We start from the raw sequence: 18,608 nt of genomic DNA, 5'->3' as shown, positions 1-18,608 counted from the left end.
ATTATTTGCAAAAATTATGTCATCCTAGAAGTGATATTCTTCAGGAATTGGATCTTAAGCCTATTTTCTTGAAGATTCAGAAGCTTCTTGTTATGAGAAGGGTGGAGGGAAAGAGCTTCCAAGGAGTTAAGATAAAGAGAATCATCCAGCAAACCCAAAACATATAACTCTTTGCACACAAGATCACCTTCATCCACAAGCTTCTTGTCTCCCATGGTTTCAGTCTTCACCATCTCCACAAGCTCCCCAATACTCTTAACAAGAGGATCTGCTGGCTCAAGTGAATTTCTCTTACGTTTTTGCTGTGAGCTACTTGCATCACTCTTTACTCGTGACGTAGTTGAAACCTGTCTTTGGTTAGGTGGTCCATCTGCTGGAGTATTATGTGCATATGTAGGAGATTCTTCATTATCAGATGAAATATCATGAGAAGGATTATATTGTGTGTCATCCATGGGTACATCCTATGATGTGTAGGGATCATAGTCCTCACAAATTGTGACATTAGGGAAGTAATCAGCTCCATGAATCTGGTTATCCTCATCTCCATCACTTTCAATATTTTGAACCTTTGCAACATGATTATTGGGGGGATTCATCATTGGAATTGGATGCTTGTGATTAAACATTTCATCGCCAAAAGTTAGGGTGGGCTCAAACAAGGATTCTAACAACTCCCTATTCGCCAACGGAGCATGCCTAAATTGACCCGTCAACGGGTATTTCTGTTTATAGCAAAAAAAAATGAAATTAAACAAATAAAATAATATGCATACGCTTACATAACTTGTATGAACAAAAAAATGTGAGTTTCTACCTCAATTAAGTCATCCCAAACTTCATCTGGGAATTCAAAGACACCTCCAACAAAATCGACTCCGTGTCTCGTCCGTTTTGATAGTAACCTCCATGCCGCATATTGTTTTCGGAGGTAATCCTATTGGTTCTTGAGTTGCCTTTGTGTGTATAGGACATTGTAATTCTTGCTCATTTTTTCAATAATCTTAGTCCATGACTCTAATTTTAATGAAGTTCCACTAAAGCCTTTACTATTAATCTCGTCCAAACACATTTCGATGAATTTTTTTTTCCACGTATCATCGGTCTTTAACCTAGGACTTGGAGCAGATTTCTCAACCACTTCCTGAGTTGCTTTTTTCTCTTTCTTAACTCTTGGAGTTAATTTTTCCTTCCGAGGACCCATGCCTAATGTCACTCATTAGCCATTTAAATGAATTTAAAGCAATGCACTAATAAAATAAAAAATACACAGAAGCATAGACGAATGCAATTTTGAATAAAAACAAATATTGTGAAAAAGTATATACGGTGAATTGTATATATGCATAATGGCTGAACTTGTCAATCACCCAGATGCGATGAAGCAAGTACAAGAAGAAGTACGAAAAGTTGCTGGAAAAAATCCTACAGTCTGAGAAAATGATATAAGTGAAATTTGTGGTAAAGTTCTCTAATGTAAAAGGAAGTGAAGCCGTGGAGGAAAATAGTTGGACCTGAGCAGTTTTGCATTTTGGAAAGTCTACCTAAGAGGACATTCTCATTCACAGGATAAGGGTCTCACTCTTCATCATCTTCTTTTTTTTTTCTCTTGACATTTCAGTGATCCTTTAAGGTCAGTATTCTCTGTTGAGAAGAAGATTCTATATGAAATTATTGGAGTTGCACACATAGGACAAAAGGTTAAATTTTAATAAAACTCAGTAATCATAACATTAGGGTTAATAACGATCCAATACAAATGACACGGAAAAAAAAATGCCTCTGTGTATCATCCTCAAAGTTATACACTTTCTAGCTCAAAAATATGAGTTTCTACATTTCCCGCATTCAAAGAATAACACGGGGAAAGTTTAGGACGGTTGTTAGGTCCAGTAGCTACATTCTCAATCTTTCTCACAACCAAAAGACCATCTCCAAGCACCCTCCCAAAGACGACATGCTTATTGTCGAGCCAATCACATTTTGAGCACATTATGAAGAACTGGCATCCATTAGTGTTCGGTCCGCTATTTGCCATTGATAACAAGCCAGGACTAGTATGCTTCCCAATGAAATTTTCATCATCGAACTTACTTCCATATATGGATACACACCCACTACCATCGTTCTTTAAAAAGTCACCAGTCTGTATCATAAAATCCTTGATCACCCTGTGAAACTAACAATTTTTGTACCCAACTGGTGTTACCCCTTTTCTGTGTTCACCAGTACAAAACTGCCTGAAATTTTCAGCGGTTTTGGGAGCAATATCGACAAAGAGTTCCATTTTAATACGACCAGCAGCAATAGTACCAATCGTAACATCGAAAAACACGATTGGGTTTTTCGGGTTTTGTGGTCTTTGGTGCCATTCACTCGTCACTACTGCTCCACCCATCCTCACTAATTATTTTCTTCTTCTTCTTCTTCTTCAATTGAGACTTACAAACAAATGTTGGAACCATCCTCGTGACTACTGCTCCACCCATCCTCACTAATTATGGTTAAATTTGAACCAACCATAATTGAAGGACCCTATTAACCATGTTGGATTGTATCTAAAGTCTAAACCACTGCAATGGGATGCGCGAGTGGTGAAGATTGAGAGTAACAATGAGGAGAGACTCCTCATGTAACTTCTTTAGTATCAGACAAAGATGCAGCCCCATTTGCCCAATTGGCTATGTACGTACACAAACATCAACTCTGGAACTCAAATATTGCAACATGATTTTCTCAGACTAGTACACCACCAAACACAGAGATAATCAGCATGCAAAAAAAAATTGATGCTTCCCTACACTAAATAGGACAAATAAGAGACCGACGTTTAGCAATCTTTTTCCCTACACTAAATAGCTCAATTATGCACAATAGTAGAATACAAAACAAAGAAAACTTATCCAAACCAACACAAGATAATCTATGGAATGAAACAAATTTCTTCATTAAAACTAACAAGCTTACACCTATCACTGACGGCTACATAGTATCTTATATAAACGGTACACAGAACACATATTAATTAAGAATGGATCAAAGATAAATAGAGTAGAGAAATTGGTATTTACGTACCTAGTTATTATAGCGCAGCAACCAAAAGTAGGAGAAGATGAGTTATGGAAGGGTTATCAAGTTATGGAAGGGTAGAGGTGGAAACCTAACTTGAGTGACTCTTTGTTCAGCGTTCAATGAGAAAAGAAACGCGGAATGCTGAAGTCGGTTTGGTACCTTTGAATGCTAAAGACTCCCATAAAAACAAACAACTTACCTTTCGCTGAATGCTGAAAACTAGTTTTCAGCGGTGCTGAATGCTTAAAAATAAAAAAACAAACAACCCCTAAAGCTTTGAGTTTTCAGTTTCTCACTTTCTAAGGTGGCAGCTTGAGTTGAGTTCAGCACTACAGAAAATCCAAAGAAGCTTTGTCTATAGTTATAAAGCAGGGATGTGCCTCTGCATCTTCTTTACTGTAATCAAATATTATCATGTCAATATCAATTTAAGTAGCAGAAACACAAGATATTTAGTCAATTATAGACACATGCCTAGGAAATATCCTTGAGAGAAGTTGAAATTGGGATTTGGAAGTGAGGACAGGATCATAGTATTGACTTACCGCCCCTAGGTAGACTATATAAACCTGTAAACCAAGAACAAGTTAAGAATGAGCAAGACTACATAATATTTAATTTTCAATGAAAGGAATCAACAAAATGAAACATTTTGATTATTAAGGTTCCATGTTTTATGGATGTTGAATGAATAAAACAAAGTGAGAGGAGAAGAGTATGAAACTTATGAACAAAACTAGACATTATCTCCTACAGAAAACCTACTGTGCCACTTGAGGTTAAAGAGTGAGAGAAAGGGTACCAAAGTGGTTGTCCTACAGTATTTTATATTTCATTTTTCCTTCAAACCAATAAAACAACATACAATCTAATTTATATGCAACTCGTAAACCCAAATCTAAACAACCCATAAACTACTACTAAGATTAGATCGGATCAAAGCATGATTACCATAAAAATGAAACAAACAATAATAATAAATCTCATGAAAATAAAAGAGTGAAAGAGATTTACAGTTGCGGTAAACGTTAGCATGCACTATGATTTTGGGTTATTTGATTTTGGGTTTCAAATTTTGAAGAGGCAAATTTGTGAATCAAACTCGAAATCAATTCGTGAATCAATTTGTGGGTTTCAAAATTTTGGGTTTGATTTTGGGTTATGAATGATAACTATTGTTGATTTTGGATTTCGATTTTTGAAGATTCTTTGTAGTGAGGAGAGAGAGAGAGAGAAGGTGTGGGTTTTGCTGGAGATTGAGAAACGAAATTTGGGAGAGAAACACTATAATTACCATTATACCCTTTTTGTAAGATGGCTGTAACCAAAGTTGATCATCTTAGGATGAGATCTGAGGGACTAAGAGGTGTGTGTGTATATATATATAGCAGGTTCTGTTTACCATACTTTTTATACCATAGTTTATACCACACTCCTACAATATGAGGATGAGTTCAATGCTAATAATTTGTAGATATGATCTACTAACCATTGATAATATCTCCACAAAAATTCGTCTCATTTAGAAATCTATAACCTAGTTAAAAATCTTTCTCAATTTTGATTTTTTTTAAACGGTTCAAATTTTTCGATTTTGCAATCATCTTTTGACATAGTTAAACATTATAAAATGAGTAGAAATTTTATAGAGGTGATATTCATGGTTAGTTGAACACATCCACAAAAAATAGGTTAAAATTCACGTTGTATGTAAAGTTGTGGGGCATGGTATAAACTATGGTATAAAACGTGTGGTAAACGGATATATATATATATATATATATATATATATATATATATATATATATATTGGTCCGGCTAGGTTGATAGGCGAAATGGAGACAGCCATCTTACAGCCGAAATGCCACCGTTGGATCATCCCAAATCCAAATTAGGATCAAAACACGAAATTTCGAAATCAAGCTATATTTGCACCCAAACTTCTTGCCTTTATTCCAAGCTAATGACTCCATTATTGAGATAAGATTCCGCTGCCAATTTCAAGCGGATATACATCCAGCAGGTGAGATCTAATGAAGATCAAACTTTCTATTTATCACTATATGTACTCTACAATGGGATATTTGGTCGCACACTTGCATTGTTTTCACATACTAAAGTTAAATGAATTTCATAACAACCACCTCCATACACATGACTAACAAAATGCTAATGGAGTATAATATACCTCAACTCTTGATATACAAAGCTTAAAACAATTATACAATGTTTTTATCATCGAAAAAATTAAAGAGATATAGAAAGCTTTTCTTATCTATATATATATATATATATATATAAAACCTCGCACCTTACCTCTCTCCTTATCTTATGTCTTTATTTTCCAAACCGTGCATTTTCATACACTCCTAAAAAAAAGGCAATTTTATAAATTAGTTTGACCTCCCTAGATTTGCTATTTTCTCCTTCTTTTATTCTTTATTTAATTGGTCCTCTTCAAATATCAAAACACACTTACAAACAAATCTCTTAAAATGAATCCTAATAAAATAAAACTACTAAAAACTACTAAACCAAAAACCAAATTCTTAAAATACGAGGATGAAGAGATCAAAGTGTAATGCGAGAACTTCTATCAATCCCCAGTCCTAAGTTACCGAGTTTCACCTAAAACAAATGATCAACACAATAACATACGCAATAGTACTTAACAGATTAGTAAGTATATATGGATCTAAAAACAAGTTCACTTACATGAAACAGGAAGTTGTTATCAATTAGCACATCCTGCAGGCCTACGTTATCGATGAAAGTATTATATGGCATTGTCATCGAATGGGAAGATTTGTAAAACATGTAGCCCTTCTTGGTGTTGGCACGTACTATTCTCCATACACAAAAATGCTCGCAGTAATTGTTACAACCCTAGTTCTCTTATGAGCACTATTCCCTTGCCCTTAAGCACTATTCTCTTTCTCAGCCCTCTCATCCTCCTTTTTCTCTCCTAGGTCTATTCTTTCCTTAGGTTAATGGATCCCCCCCCCCTCTTTTCCTCTCACCCACTATTACTCTTTATACCTTTCTTTCCATCCATCATGGCCCTCCACCTGTCCCTCCATCTCGCGGTCCTCTTAGCCCCATGTGTAGGGTTTCCGTACCGCGACCCCACGCTGTCAGCCCGATCCGGTGGATCGCGGACTTATGTGTTATGCTGACCCGGCCCATCTCACCATTGATATTCCGGTGCTACATCATGCCACTACAGATGCCCCCTCTCGAGTCCATGATAGTATCTCGATCGGGGAGTCGAGAGTTCTCCACATTAACCTTTCCAACCATAGCCTTCCGTCTTCCTTTCACCGCTGGATTCACGAGTTTCCATGTGATTACAGCTGGCGCCCCCTCGTTTCTTGTGCATCCACGCGTCCATCACTGGCTGGTTCCTTTTGGTGTCCCCTCGACTTCAGCTCCCCTCAAATTACCTTTTTACCCCCTCCTCTTATAAAAAGCCCGCTCGATTTTTCCTCTCTCACCTAGCTTTTCTTTTGCCTTTCAGTTCCTCTCAACCTCTCCCTCTACCTTTCTTCTTGTTTTCCAGCACCGGTCGCTCTCACGGTCGTCTTCTCCGGTTTCTTCTGCAGAAATTCTTGCTCCGGCTACTTTCCTTTTACCTCAGGTTGGTGTCCTCTTCTCTCTAGCTCCGTTTAATTGCTATATTGCGCATTTCTTCTTTGTCCTTTGTATTAGAATCTGTTCATCTTCCCTTCCTTCTCCGCCTTGTTGTGGTTGTGTGTCTTCCACTCCGACCACGATGTCGGCTCCTAGATCCACCACTTCTTCCTCTTCCCAGTCCCGTAGCCGTGCTTCCCCACCTCTCCCCGATCAGACCGAGGCCCCCTCAACCTCTGGGCAAGCTTTTGCCCTCCCGCCGCCCCAACCACGCAGCCGTAGACCTAACCTTGAGGCTGTTAAAGCGGCTTATGGGATACCCGCTGACATCATCTTAGAGCATGTGCCTGACCTAACTCATTTCCCGCATCTAGTTCCCTATAGGCCGGGGTGCCTTGTGGCCACGGTAGGACAGATTGTTGCCGGCCTGCGTTTGCCCCTCACCCGTCTTGATGTCGAGGTGTGTAATCACTTTAACATCCCCCCTTGCCAAGGCATCGGCAACTTCTGGAGGGTCATGTATGCCGCGAACCACTACAACCGCTCCGAAGTACCCAAGATAACGGTTCGCGACATGACCGCTCACTTCTTCATCAAAAAGAGCACCAAGGATGTCAGTGTCGGCTATCACTCTTTTTGCGTCCGTCCTAGAAAGCGGCATTTTATTCTTCGTGTCACTTCCTCAGAAAAATTGTGGCATCACTACCCTCTTTATATCTCAGGCAATTTCCTCTCCGCAGATCTTCCATCCGAACTGAATCTTAACCACTTGGCTTTTCTTCCTAATGGTGAGTCTCTCTCTTTATCTACACCCCTTGATGTATATCTTTTGGTTTCTCATCTGACTTGATGGCTCTCTTTTTCAGGTTGGCGCCCTGACTCCAAGTCGTGACCTTACGACCACATTTCCTCCACCACTTTCCAGAAGATTCGCGAGCTGGGACCTGCTCAAGCCGTGATACTTGGGATTGACCCTGCAACCGCCACTCCCCTATTGTCCGATCCTGAATTGAAATCCATAGGAAAATACTGCGCCCCCTTTTTCCGTCCTCCTCCCCCCAAAGAAAGAAAGCCACGTGACACTCCACCTCCTAAGGGAAAGTGCCATACCACGAAACCCCCACTCCGTCCCAAGCCTGTTCGCAAGAACACTTCTCCTTCCGCAGCCCCTACTCCCTACCGATCTCTGACCACTTGGGAAGATCAATACTCATCCTCTCATTCCCCTTCCACCGCCTCTCAAGCTTCAGACATGGGTGTTAATAAACGCAAACTCTTCGACAGTGACTCGGATGAGGATGCCGTCCCCATTGCTGCCCCCCTCGCCGCTGCTCATTCCTCTCCTCCCCCAGCCTCCAAACGTCCACGACCCTCAGCTCCTGAAGAGGGTCCCCCAGCTAAAAACACATCTCCACCTACCGCGCTTCCCCATGCGGAACAGCGGCCCTGGAAGAAGGTAGCGCCCCGGACTGATAAGGGGGCCGCTGGACCCGTTCTTCCGTTTTGCCCCGCTTTCAAACTTCGCAACCGCATTCTAACCGTCAACGAATCTGCCTTGGAAAATCCGGCAGTGGCTTCCTCCCTATTCTTTGGGTCTCATCTCCCCAAAGATATGGCATACGCTGAGGGGGGCACCTTTGAGTCTCACCGGACTTCGTTCTACACCGGCTGGGAGAAGGTAACCCTTTCTTTTCACTCAAGTATCTTTCTTCCCTTTCTCTGAGTGTTCTAACTCCTATTCCCTTTTCCAGATGAGTTTGGATATCTCCTTCATGATCCCGCTGCCTCTTTGGTGCCGTGGCACGGATCGATGAATTTGGACAAGGAAGTAAGCCCATTTGGAAAGAAGAATGAAGCCGCGGACATGGACAAGCTCGGGGCCGGGGACGAAGCTTAAAACTGCAGAGGCCACCCACCTTGCTTACATGGACAAGGTTAATGACCGCTGAGTAATCGGTAGCGAGACCCTCCCAGAGAAAGCGCCGCCGCCTCGGGACGCCCTCTCTCAGAAGCATCAGGAGGAGGTATCGGCTCTCCTTAACCAACATGAGGCCGATATGGACGAGCTCCGGAACAGCTTTCGGGCCCAAGCCGAGAAGAAGGTGGCCAAGAAGGTCAAGGAGGAGTTTGACCAGCTCACCAAAGAAGGCCGTCTCCTTCCTGAAGCCCCTGCCGCTGCTCCCCTATCCGAGGTCTCTGTGCCCATTCCGGACTCCACTCCTGAAATGCAAGAGGCCGCTGCGTTGGTAGCCGGGGTGATAGATGAGGCTGCGGATGAAATTATAGCAGAAGTCGCCGAGTCCGTGATCTGTGAAAGTGCTGCGGCTTGAAAATAGCTTGTTTATGCCCTAGCTAGGCTTCCTTTGATGCTACTTTGTCATACTATTTTTGCTACCTTTTGTTGTATTTTCACCCCCTCTAGTTGGGATGTTCATATTATGTTTTGCTTGTTTGTCTGGATTGTTTCTGTTAATACTCTTACTCGTGTTTGAATCCCACAATAACCGGCCCCTATTAGTGTATTTACCCCCATTGGTTGGGAATATTTGATTTGCTTGCCTCGCGCCCAGACCAGGCCCCCGCCACTCTCTCTACCTCTGGCAGGCACTCTGCTGCACGCGGAGCCCTCCGCGCTTCCGTTTGCCTCTATCTCACATAGGTCGGGGCAACTCCTCTCACCCGCAAGATGTGGGGGACCTCATCTTCGCGAGGCAACTCGTTTTGTCCCACTAAAGTTTGGACCTCTCGCCCTGGAGGGCTCACCCCCTCCCTTCCCTTCACTCTGAGGGGCAATGAAAACTCATGCAATAATATTTAACTCAAAAGGGCTACGGTTTTATATATGTACAGATAGCTCATGCCATTTCCAGTTCCTCCCATTACATTTACTCGTGAAATTTTTTCAGCAACCTTACATTCCACGGCCTATCCACTGCTGTGCCCTCCACAGTTTGTAACCTGTAGGTGCCTGTTCCCCCCACATTGACCACCACGTAAGGCCCTTCCCATGTCGGACCCAATTTTCCCTCGCTGGCTTTCTTGGTGTTGGCTGTCACTCGCCGAAGCACCTTGTCTCCCACCATAAATTTCCTCACTCTCAGTTTCTTGTTGTACTGCCTCTGCAGACGGCTACCGATATTCTTCCGGTTTTGACGCCGTGTCTCTACTTACTTTCCTCGCTAGATTCATGTCTCTGGCCAGAATGCCCCAGTTTGACCCATCATTGACAGCCGCGGTCCTAGTGGTTGCCACCACCATTTATGTCGGTATCACGGCCTCTACTCCATACGCCAATGCAAAAGGGGTCTCCTTGGTCGAGGTTCGTGGGGTTGTCCGATAAGCCCAAAGCACCCGATTTAGTTCGTCGGCCCAGGTCCCCTTCTTGCCCTCCAGTTTCCTCTTGAGATTGTTAAGTATGGTTTTGTTAGAGGATTCCGCTTGTCCGTTTCCCTCGGGGTTGTAGGGGGCCGAGAATCCCTGTTTGATGTGATATGTTTGCAGAAAATTCTTAACCCTTGATCCCGTGAACTGGGTTCCATTATCCGCAAAGATAGAATAGGGCACCCCGAAACGGCATATGATGTTTTCCCACAAGAACTTGATCACTTGTACCTCTTTCACCTGCTGCAATGGTACAGCTTCGATCCACTTTGTAAAATAGTCCGTCGCGGCCAATAAGAATCTCCTTTTACCGCGAGCCATGGGCAGTGGTCCCACTATGTCAAGGGCCCACATCGCGAACGGCCACGGGCTAGACACACTGTACAGCGGCTCTGCTGGGGCCAATATCAACTGAGAAAACCTCTGACACTTCTCACATTTTTTGGCGAATTCCACGGCGTCTCTTTTCATGTGAGGCCAGAAGTAGCCTTGTGTTAGCAACCTGTGTACCGTTGTTCTGCCCGCCGAGTGGCTCCCATAATCCCCTTTGTGCAACTTACTGAGCACCTCTTGAGCCAGTTTCGGCCCCAAGCATCTTAACAACGGTCCATTGAAATTCCTCCGATATAATTCCCCTCCCACCAACGTGTATCTTCGTGATGTCTGTTCCAACCTTTGTCTTTCTCTGGGACAAATCCCCTCACCCCCTGTCAAAAACTGCTTGATTGGTATCACCCATCCTTCGTCACCCTCCGTGGTATTCATCACTCCCAACGCTTCCTCGATACTTGGCTTGTCCAACTTCCTCACTTCGAGGGTCTTTTCCTCGGACCCTGGCATGGCCGCGGCTACATACGCCAGAGCATCTGCGTGGCAATTCTCCCCTCGGTTCAAATGTACAAAGCAGATTTGTGCGAACTTCGACGCCCAGCTTTGCAGGACTCCCAAATATCTTGCCATCCTGGGGCACCTCGCCGTGAACCTTCCATTCGCCTGGCACACTACCAAATTGGAGTCGGAGTATACAGTGAGTTCCTTCACCCCCAGGCCCTCTACCATTCTCATGCCGGCGATTACCGCCTCATACTCCGCTTCGTTGTTGGATGCTGCGAAACCCAATTTTATTGTCAGCTCTAGCCGGTTATTGTCTGGCGTGACCAATACTACACCAATTCCGCTACCCGCATCCGTCGCTGACCCATCCGCAAACACTCTCCAACCATTTCGTTCGTCCCATGGGTTCAAGCTATCTAGCTCCTCTTCCCTCTCTGGTTCCAAAACCATCTCCTCCCCCCATGTAGGATCCTCTGCAGGGAGCTCTGCCAAGAACTCCGCCACTGCCTGAGCCTTCTCTGCTGTCCTCACCTGATATTGAATGTCATACGAACTTAGCATCACGGCCCATTTCAACATTCTTCCCGACTTCTCTGCTCTCAAAGCCCGCTTTTAAGAGGCAAGTTCGCGGACCACGATCATCGCGTGGGCTTCAAAAAATAGGCTTCTTTGAGAGCTGAAAAATATCAAAGGCGTAGGGCATTTCTCCACCCCTCAGATCTGGTTTTCGTGATCCAACAACGTCTTACTCAAAGTATATCGGGCCTTTCTATCTTATCCACTACTCGAGCGAGGACCGAGCTGATTGCATAATCTGCGGACCCCGTGTACAAATACAATTTTTCTCCTCTTCGGGCCGCGCAACAACGGCGCATACCCTCTAAATACCTTTTAAGCCCCCGGAATGCTGTTCACATTCTGCCGTCCATGTGAAATCTGTGGTGTTTCTCAATAGTCGTCATGCCGCCTACATTTGTCGGATGATTTTGAGATGAACTTTGTTGAGAGCGACCCTTCCGCCCAACCGGCCGCACCTCCTTCTTGTCTTTGGTGATGGCATCTCCACCAACGATCTTTATTCGCTCGGGTTGGCCTCTATTCCTCGCTGTGTCACAATATACCCCAGAAATTTCCCTGTGGTGACTCCAAATGTGCACTTCTCGGGGTTGAGTTTCAAATTGTGTGTTCGCAGTATCTGAAATGTCTCCTCCAACCCTTCCAAGTGCTCCTGTTCTGACATACTCTTCTCCACCATATCATCGATGTATATCTCAATGCCTTTTCGGATCTTGCCCTCGAACATCTTCTCTCCCAAGCGCTGGAAGGTGGCTCCCGCATTTTTTAATCCAAATGGCATTCTAGTATAGCAGTATGTGCCCCCCTCCACTACGAAGGCCGTTTTTTCCTGATCAGGTCCATACATTGCCACCTGATTGTACCCCATAGACGCATCCATAAATGAGAAGAAGTTGAACCCCGCCGTCCTGTCTACCAACTCATCCACTCGCGGCATCGGATAACTGTCCTTCGGACATTCTAAATTTACGTCCGTGAAGTCCACACACATCCGTACCTTTCCATTTTTCTTCGGGACCGCGACCACATTGGACAACCAGTCTGTGAACTCCACCTCCTTTATTATCCCCGCACCCTTTAGCCTCGCAACCTCTTCTCGGATTCCTTCTGCATATTTGGGTCTCATGCTTCTCATCTTCTGTCTCACTAGCTTCGCGTCCTCCCTCATGTGCAAGCGATGACACGCAAACTCCGGATCTAACCCAGTGACATCCTCTATCCCCCACGCAAAGACGTCTCTGTTCTTCATCAAGCATTGGACCAACATATCCTTCCATTCTTCTATAAGACTCGACCCTATCAATGTGCACTTCTCCTCTTCGCCCTCTCCCAAGTTTACTATCTCTATCTCATCTAAAGTCTTGGGATCCTCCGCGACCTCCTCTCCTTCCTCCATGGCCCCGCACTATAATTGCTATGCCGGCCTCTTCCTAGAGCTCGTCGACTCCTCTTCTAGTCCGTGGGACATCCTTTTGATTGTATTATGGTGACTGCTCTTGGATGCCACCTGATCTCCGCGGACCTCATATGTTCCCGTTGGGGTAGGGAATCGGATAACTTGATAATAAGTCGACGACACCGCCCTCATCTCATGTATCCATCTCCTCCCCAGGATTGCGTTGTATTGGGAATTGGAGTCGACCACCATGAACCTTGATAACACTGTCACGGGTCCCGTTGTTACTGGCAGCAGAAGTTCCCCCATAGGCTCTGTCACACTCCCATTGAATCCATACAAATTTGTCCGCGGCTGCCTCAGTTGCCCTGGGTTGATCCCCATCTCCTCAAGAGCTCCTCTGAATAGCAAATCCGAGGCGCTACCACAGTCTATCAGGACCCTCTTGACCACATAATTGCCCATCGCCACTGTAATAACCAACGCATCCTCGTGTGGCGTATCCACGCCTCGGAGGTCTGCCTTGGAGAACGTGATTTTCTCCTCCCCGCTCATTGAATCTGCTCTGTATCTCTGCCCTCTGTGGGACTCATTGACCTGCTGAATACTCGCCGTCCTCCTGACCTTATCCCGGTGGGCATTGTGACTCAACGCTTCTCCGCTGAAGATAACATTTATGGTTCCCAATATTCGTCCCGCGGCAAGCCCGGGCTCCCGGTTTGGGTTTTCCCCAACAAATTCCCTCAGCATCCCCTTCTCTATTAATATCTGGACTAACCATCTCAAGGCATAACAATCATTGGTTTCGTGATTGCGCACTTGGTGATACTCACAGTATGGCTTGTTGGGCATTTCGGCCGGAATGGTTCGCGGCCCTTCATATCCTTGCACATTTTTAATCAGCGGTAGTATCTCACTTAACGGTTTCACCAATGGAACATGTTCCACCTCGCGGTATGGCTTCCGCTCCCTTTGCTCTCTCCGCGCTATCTCCCTTCCTCTTTCCGGCCTTGAGGACTGTCCGCGGTACCTCTCCCCGCCTCGGCTACTTCCCTCGGTCTTTCTGCGTTCACCCCCTTTCTCTACCGCCGATACTGTCTTGGCTCCTTTCTTCGACTCCTTCTGCATGGTGTCTTCATATCTTATATACTTCTCTACCCGTGGATATAACTCATACAATGTTGCTATCTCGTTCTTCGCCACGGACTGGTGAACTGCCGTTCCAGGCCGCAGCCCCCTTTCGAATGCTATTACCGCTGTCCTCTCATCCAAATTCTCTACCTTTAGGGTCTCTGCCTTGAAACGACACAGGTACTCTCTGACCAATTCCGCGGATCTTTGCCTAATGTTAAATAGGGTCGCGATGTCCACAACCCTCCTCTTCTGATGTATAAAGTGGTCAACAAACGCCTGCTCTAATTCTTGGAAATTGGTTATGCTCTTCGAAGGCAACCGGTAGTACCAGTCGGAAGCCCCACCCTTAAGACTGGCCGGGAACATCATGCACCGCAGACCATCATACCTCGCCTCTTGCTAAAGAGGCATCTGCTGTCTAAAATAATGGATGTGATCTGCCGGGTCACCACATGGCTGGCCGCGCCCGTTTGGACCCTTGTTTGTTGAAGATTCGCCACTCGGTCATTGTTAATCATTTGTTGCACTTGTTCAGCCGTTAACCCGGTCACCGGATTATCCACTAGGGTCGGTCCTTGTTCCTCTTCGTCCTCCGCCTTTTCATTCTCTGCTTCCTCCCCTGTTTCTTCCTCGGTCTCCTCCTCCACCCTCTCTTTCTCTCGTCTCAGCTCCTCATTTTTCTCCCTCAGCCTTTCAATCTCTTCCCGCATAAGCCGCGCTTCTTCTTCTGCTCTTCCCTCCTCTCGTCCTTCCCCTTCTTCTACCACCGCTTCCGGCATCTGTTCTGGGACCCTTATCTTTCGAGGCCTACCCGCCGCCTTCTTTGGTGCCATTTCTACTTCGTTTTCCCCACAAACGGCACCAAATGTTACAACCCTAGTTCTCTTATGAGCACTATTCCCTAGCCCTTAAGCACTATTCTCTTTCTCAGCCCTCTCACCCTCCTTTTTCTCTCCTAGGTCTATTCTTTCCTTAGGTTAATGGATCCCCCTCTTTTCCTCTCACCCACTATTACTCTTTATACCTTTCTTTCCATCCATCATGGCCCTCCACCTGTCCCTCCATCTCGCGGTCCTCTTAGCCCCATGTGTAGGGTTTCCGTACCGCGACCCTATGCTGTCAGCCCGATCCGGTGGATCGCGGACTTATGTGTTATGCTGACCCGGCCCATCTCACCATTGATATTCCGGTGCTACATCATGCCACTACAGTAATTATGGTCAACTAAGGACAGGGAACCCCCCCAAATTAAGTAGGAACACTTCAGCAGGATATCTGATGGCATCAATAATGGAGGAAGGGAGCTTTATAGTTTGGAACTTCTCATCACAGAGGTCAAGGACAAGGATTTTGTCACACCCAGAATGACCTTCACTCTCAATCATCCAGTGAAGGGCTCCATCAAGAAATACTGACTTTGCAACATGGTCACATAATACCATGCCAGACAGATCTAACTCCCTCCACGAGCCTTCACCCAAAGTAATTATCTCACCTTTCATACATTGATCATTGCCAATGCAAAACTTGAAGAATTGAACGTCTTTATACTTCTTGCTGGTGGAATCAAAACCGAAACAAAAGTTAGAAAGAAATCAGTAAATTCACCAGCTTTGTCGGCTTTAGAGGTTGTACCCAAGAAAAGAACAACAAGCTTAACGTCATCTTTGTTGCACCACCAGGTAACAACACCAAAAGGTGGGGCAATTGCATCACCCTTTTTTATTGCAATGACCTTCTCCCTCTCTGCTTCAAGAAGGACGTACAATGCCGGCTGTGCCACTGCCTGAGAAACGTAAGTAATACAATTGTTAGCATATAGAGAATATAATGCAATGCTGAAATGTTTAGAGAACAAAGTCAAATGATTTAGCTGAGCATACAGGGTTGAGAAATATAATTAGCATATATAACAATTCAAAGGACCTGGTCACTATAAAAATCAGGCTTCTGATTTCAGAGGCTTGAGAAAAAACGAAAAAGTATAAAGATCAATAATGAAATTTATTAAGTCCTATTGCAAAATCCTACTTTGCATAAGATAGATAAACATCAGGACAATGGTTGCCATACTGAATGATACATTTAAGTAGTCTTTTTGTCTTTTTCTTGGCCCTTAAATCACTAACATCTTCAACTATAAGAAGATCACAGTCCACAGAACATGATATTTTAATGCAATTAATTGGTTTCTTTACGATCTCCAAATTATTATGCCATATAGCATACTGTATGAAGGGTTACATAATAGATATTCAACCATGCGCGTTGGCTTTGGGACATCCAAGTTGAAGCTGTCCTTATCCATCATCACTTGACCAAGCAGAATAAAGGTTATGACAATCCCTTTCTCCAACTACACAAAGCTTGCAAAAGCTTGCGTGCACAATGAATCAGTGCTGCGTGAAGCTGCTATAACATCAACCTCGTAATCTGAAACATTGGGAGTAGCAACTGAGAGTGCTTCATTTCTAAAAGAGAAGAAGTGTACTCTGGCTTCCATGTTGCGGAAGAAAGAAACACCAAACGAAGAGGGTTCTGAACAGGCACGCAAGCAATGCTGCACGACAGTGCCTGAAGGGAGAAGACACAAAGTATAGAGAAGCTTATCCAAATCAGTGGTAGACAAATGCATTACTGACGGTGTTTTATAGGTGAATTCTCTGTTGTTCCCTGTCCCAGATATGTTAGCTCCAGAGGCACGATAATGCTAATGTTCTTTGGGACATCCAAGTTGAAGCTGCCCTTATCCGTCATCACTCAACTAAGCAGAATAAAAGTTATGACAATCCCTTTCTCCAACTACATCATCTCTGGATACGGGTGTTGGACATCGCAGACATGCACATGCTATCCAATGAAAGTCATATTGAAAATGGCATTCCAAGAAATCAAATCAAAGGATGCCTGAGTGCCTTAATTAGAATCATAGTAAAATGTTCAAAGGAACTAATTACTGAGAGAATGGAGACTCAAGATGTTCTCAAAGAGCTGCGTTTGGTTGAAAAAGTTTTTCTTTCAGGCTAGAAATGAAGGAATTCCAGATGACACAGTTGAAGCTGCACTGCCCAGTGGTCTGCCAGAGAGTTTTGTTGAGGGCTGCAAGTTGCAGGAGATACTTCACAAATCTGTAGAGTTTCTCCCAAGTCTGTGGAAGCAAGCCGGATTGTTTGATGAAACTATTACTGCCTATCGGCGAGCTTTAAGCAAGCCCTGAAATCTGGATTCTCAGAAGTTGGCCACCATCCAGAAAGATTTGGATGCTGCCTCCACTGAACCCATAGGAAGCCCTTTGCAAGCTATGGCTAATAGAGAAGAAAAGAAACAATTGTATTAAGGAAGAGCTGATAGGCCCGTGCTAACAGAGAAGCTTTTGCCCTTATGTACCTAAGCGGCTGATGCCTTCTTTCGCTTAGAACGAGTGGTTGCACTCTCCACGTATTCCTCTTCCCCTGCCCTAACCATGGAAGGAAGTTAGGCTGAACCAAGTGGTCGTATGGATGCTGCCTCCACTGAGCCCTCAGGAATCCCCTTGCAAGCTATGGCTAACAGACAGAAGAAAAAAAAACAAGAAATCTCCCGCTCAAACAGAATTTTTTTTTATAGATATGTTCAAAATTAGAGTCATAGTAATACTGGAATTCTAATAAAATAAGATAACCTTTTCTTTCCTTTCCAGCAACCTATATATATACAAAGCATACAATCATATCTCCCCACCCCCAACGTATATAAAAAACACAGGTAAACTTTTGGTTTTCAATTATTTTTTCTGACATACATGTTGAACCAAATATTACATATCTAATTGAATTTTTCTCATTTTTTTCATTGCATACAATAGAAGATATTGAACTTCATTGGATTGTCAAGAAAAACAGAAAAGGATCACTATGGAGATGAGGGAAGGACAGTATTCAAGAAAAATTAAAATGTCATTCAAACCCATGCTCGAAGATATTATGAGACAACTCAATTTGAATCCACATATTTACGAAAATTATTTGAAAAACGGAATGTTTAATGCAAGTGTTCAGGTGAGCAACGATGTAATTGATATTACAAATATTAGAGGAGAACCATCACGATCACTCGAAGAGTCTGAAAACAGTGCAGCAAGAACCGCTATTAGATTCAAAAGTAAAGTGTATCTTTTCGAAGTTGGCGACTACAACTTGGAGAAGTTGAAAAAAACCCAAAAGTTCGTAAAAGAACAACAAGAAAGAATCAAATTTCTCGAGAAATCAATGAATCTCAAACAACGAACAAATGCAAGTTTTTAATTTCATATTATTTTTCATATAAGGTATATATGACGAACTTCTAAAACTTTAGGTCGGAAGAATTAACGAAAATGGCGGAATATCCAGTATAGATATTAAAAGTATTATTTTAGACAATCCCAAACTCATGATCAAGGAGAACAAAGAACGATATTCGAGTTTCAACAGATTCAATAAAAAGGTAAACAAATTCAAAATTCATATTTGCTTGGTTAATTTTAATTTTTAAGTTTTTGTCTAACTATAAATTGATCTATGTAATTATGCATCGAAATCAATTTTGAAAACTTATCAACAACGAG

The 18,608-nt window shown here is 43.7% G+C and overlaps 1 protein-coding gene and 1 pseudogene across 1 annotated transcript; both read right to left on the bottom strand.

Moving 5' to 3' along the window:
• Positions 1-464: 464 nt before the first annotated feature.
• Positions 465-2,440, bottom strand: LOC147494947 (peptidyl-prolyl cis-trans isomerase CYP22 pseudogene; annotated as a pseudogene).
• Positions 2,441-12,907: 10,467 nt separating this feature from the next.
• Positions 12,908-14,856, bottom strand: LOC147494946 (uncharacterized). Its single transcript, XM_086568285.1, has 2 exons — positions 14,551-14,856; positions 12,908-14,422 (listed from the first exon to the last, which is right to left on the bottom strand). Exons 1-2 carry the CDS (start codon positions 14,854-14,856, stop codon positions 12,908-12,910), a joined length of 1,821 nt encoding a protein of 606 aa, XP_086424411.1.
• Positions 14,857-18,608: the final 3,752 nt, after the last annotated feature.

Source organism: Coptis chinensis, chromosome 6 (assembly GCF_015680905.1).
Source record: "Coptis chinensis isolate HL-2020 chromosome 6, ASM1568090v1, whole genome shotgun sequence".
NCBI classification, from domain to species: Eukaryota; Viridiplantae; Streptophyta; class Magnoliopsida; order Ranunculales; family Ranunculaceae; genus Coptis; species Coptis chinensis.
The sequence above is the reverse complement of the archived record's forward strand: the minus strand, read 5'-3'. Positions and strand labels throughout refer to the sequence as shown.

Bases quoted from the DNA above. Each gene is read 5' to 3' on its own strand.
- LOC147494946 (XM_086568285.1), bottom strand. From the start codon at position 14,856: ATGGCACCAAAGAAGGCGGCGGGTAGGCCTCGAAAGATAAGGGTCCCA. The intron at 14,423-14,550 runs GTGCAACAAATG...ATGCCTCTTTAG, and splicing joins CCGGGTTAACGGCTGAACAA to CAAGAGGCGAGGTATGATGG.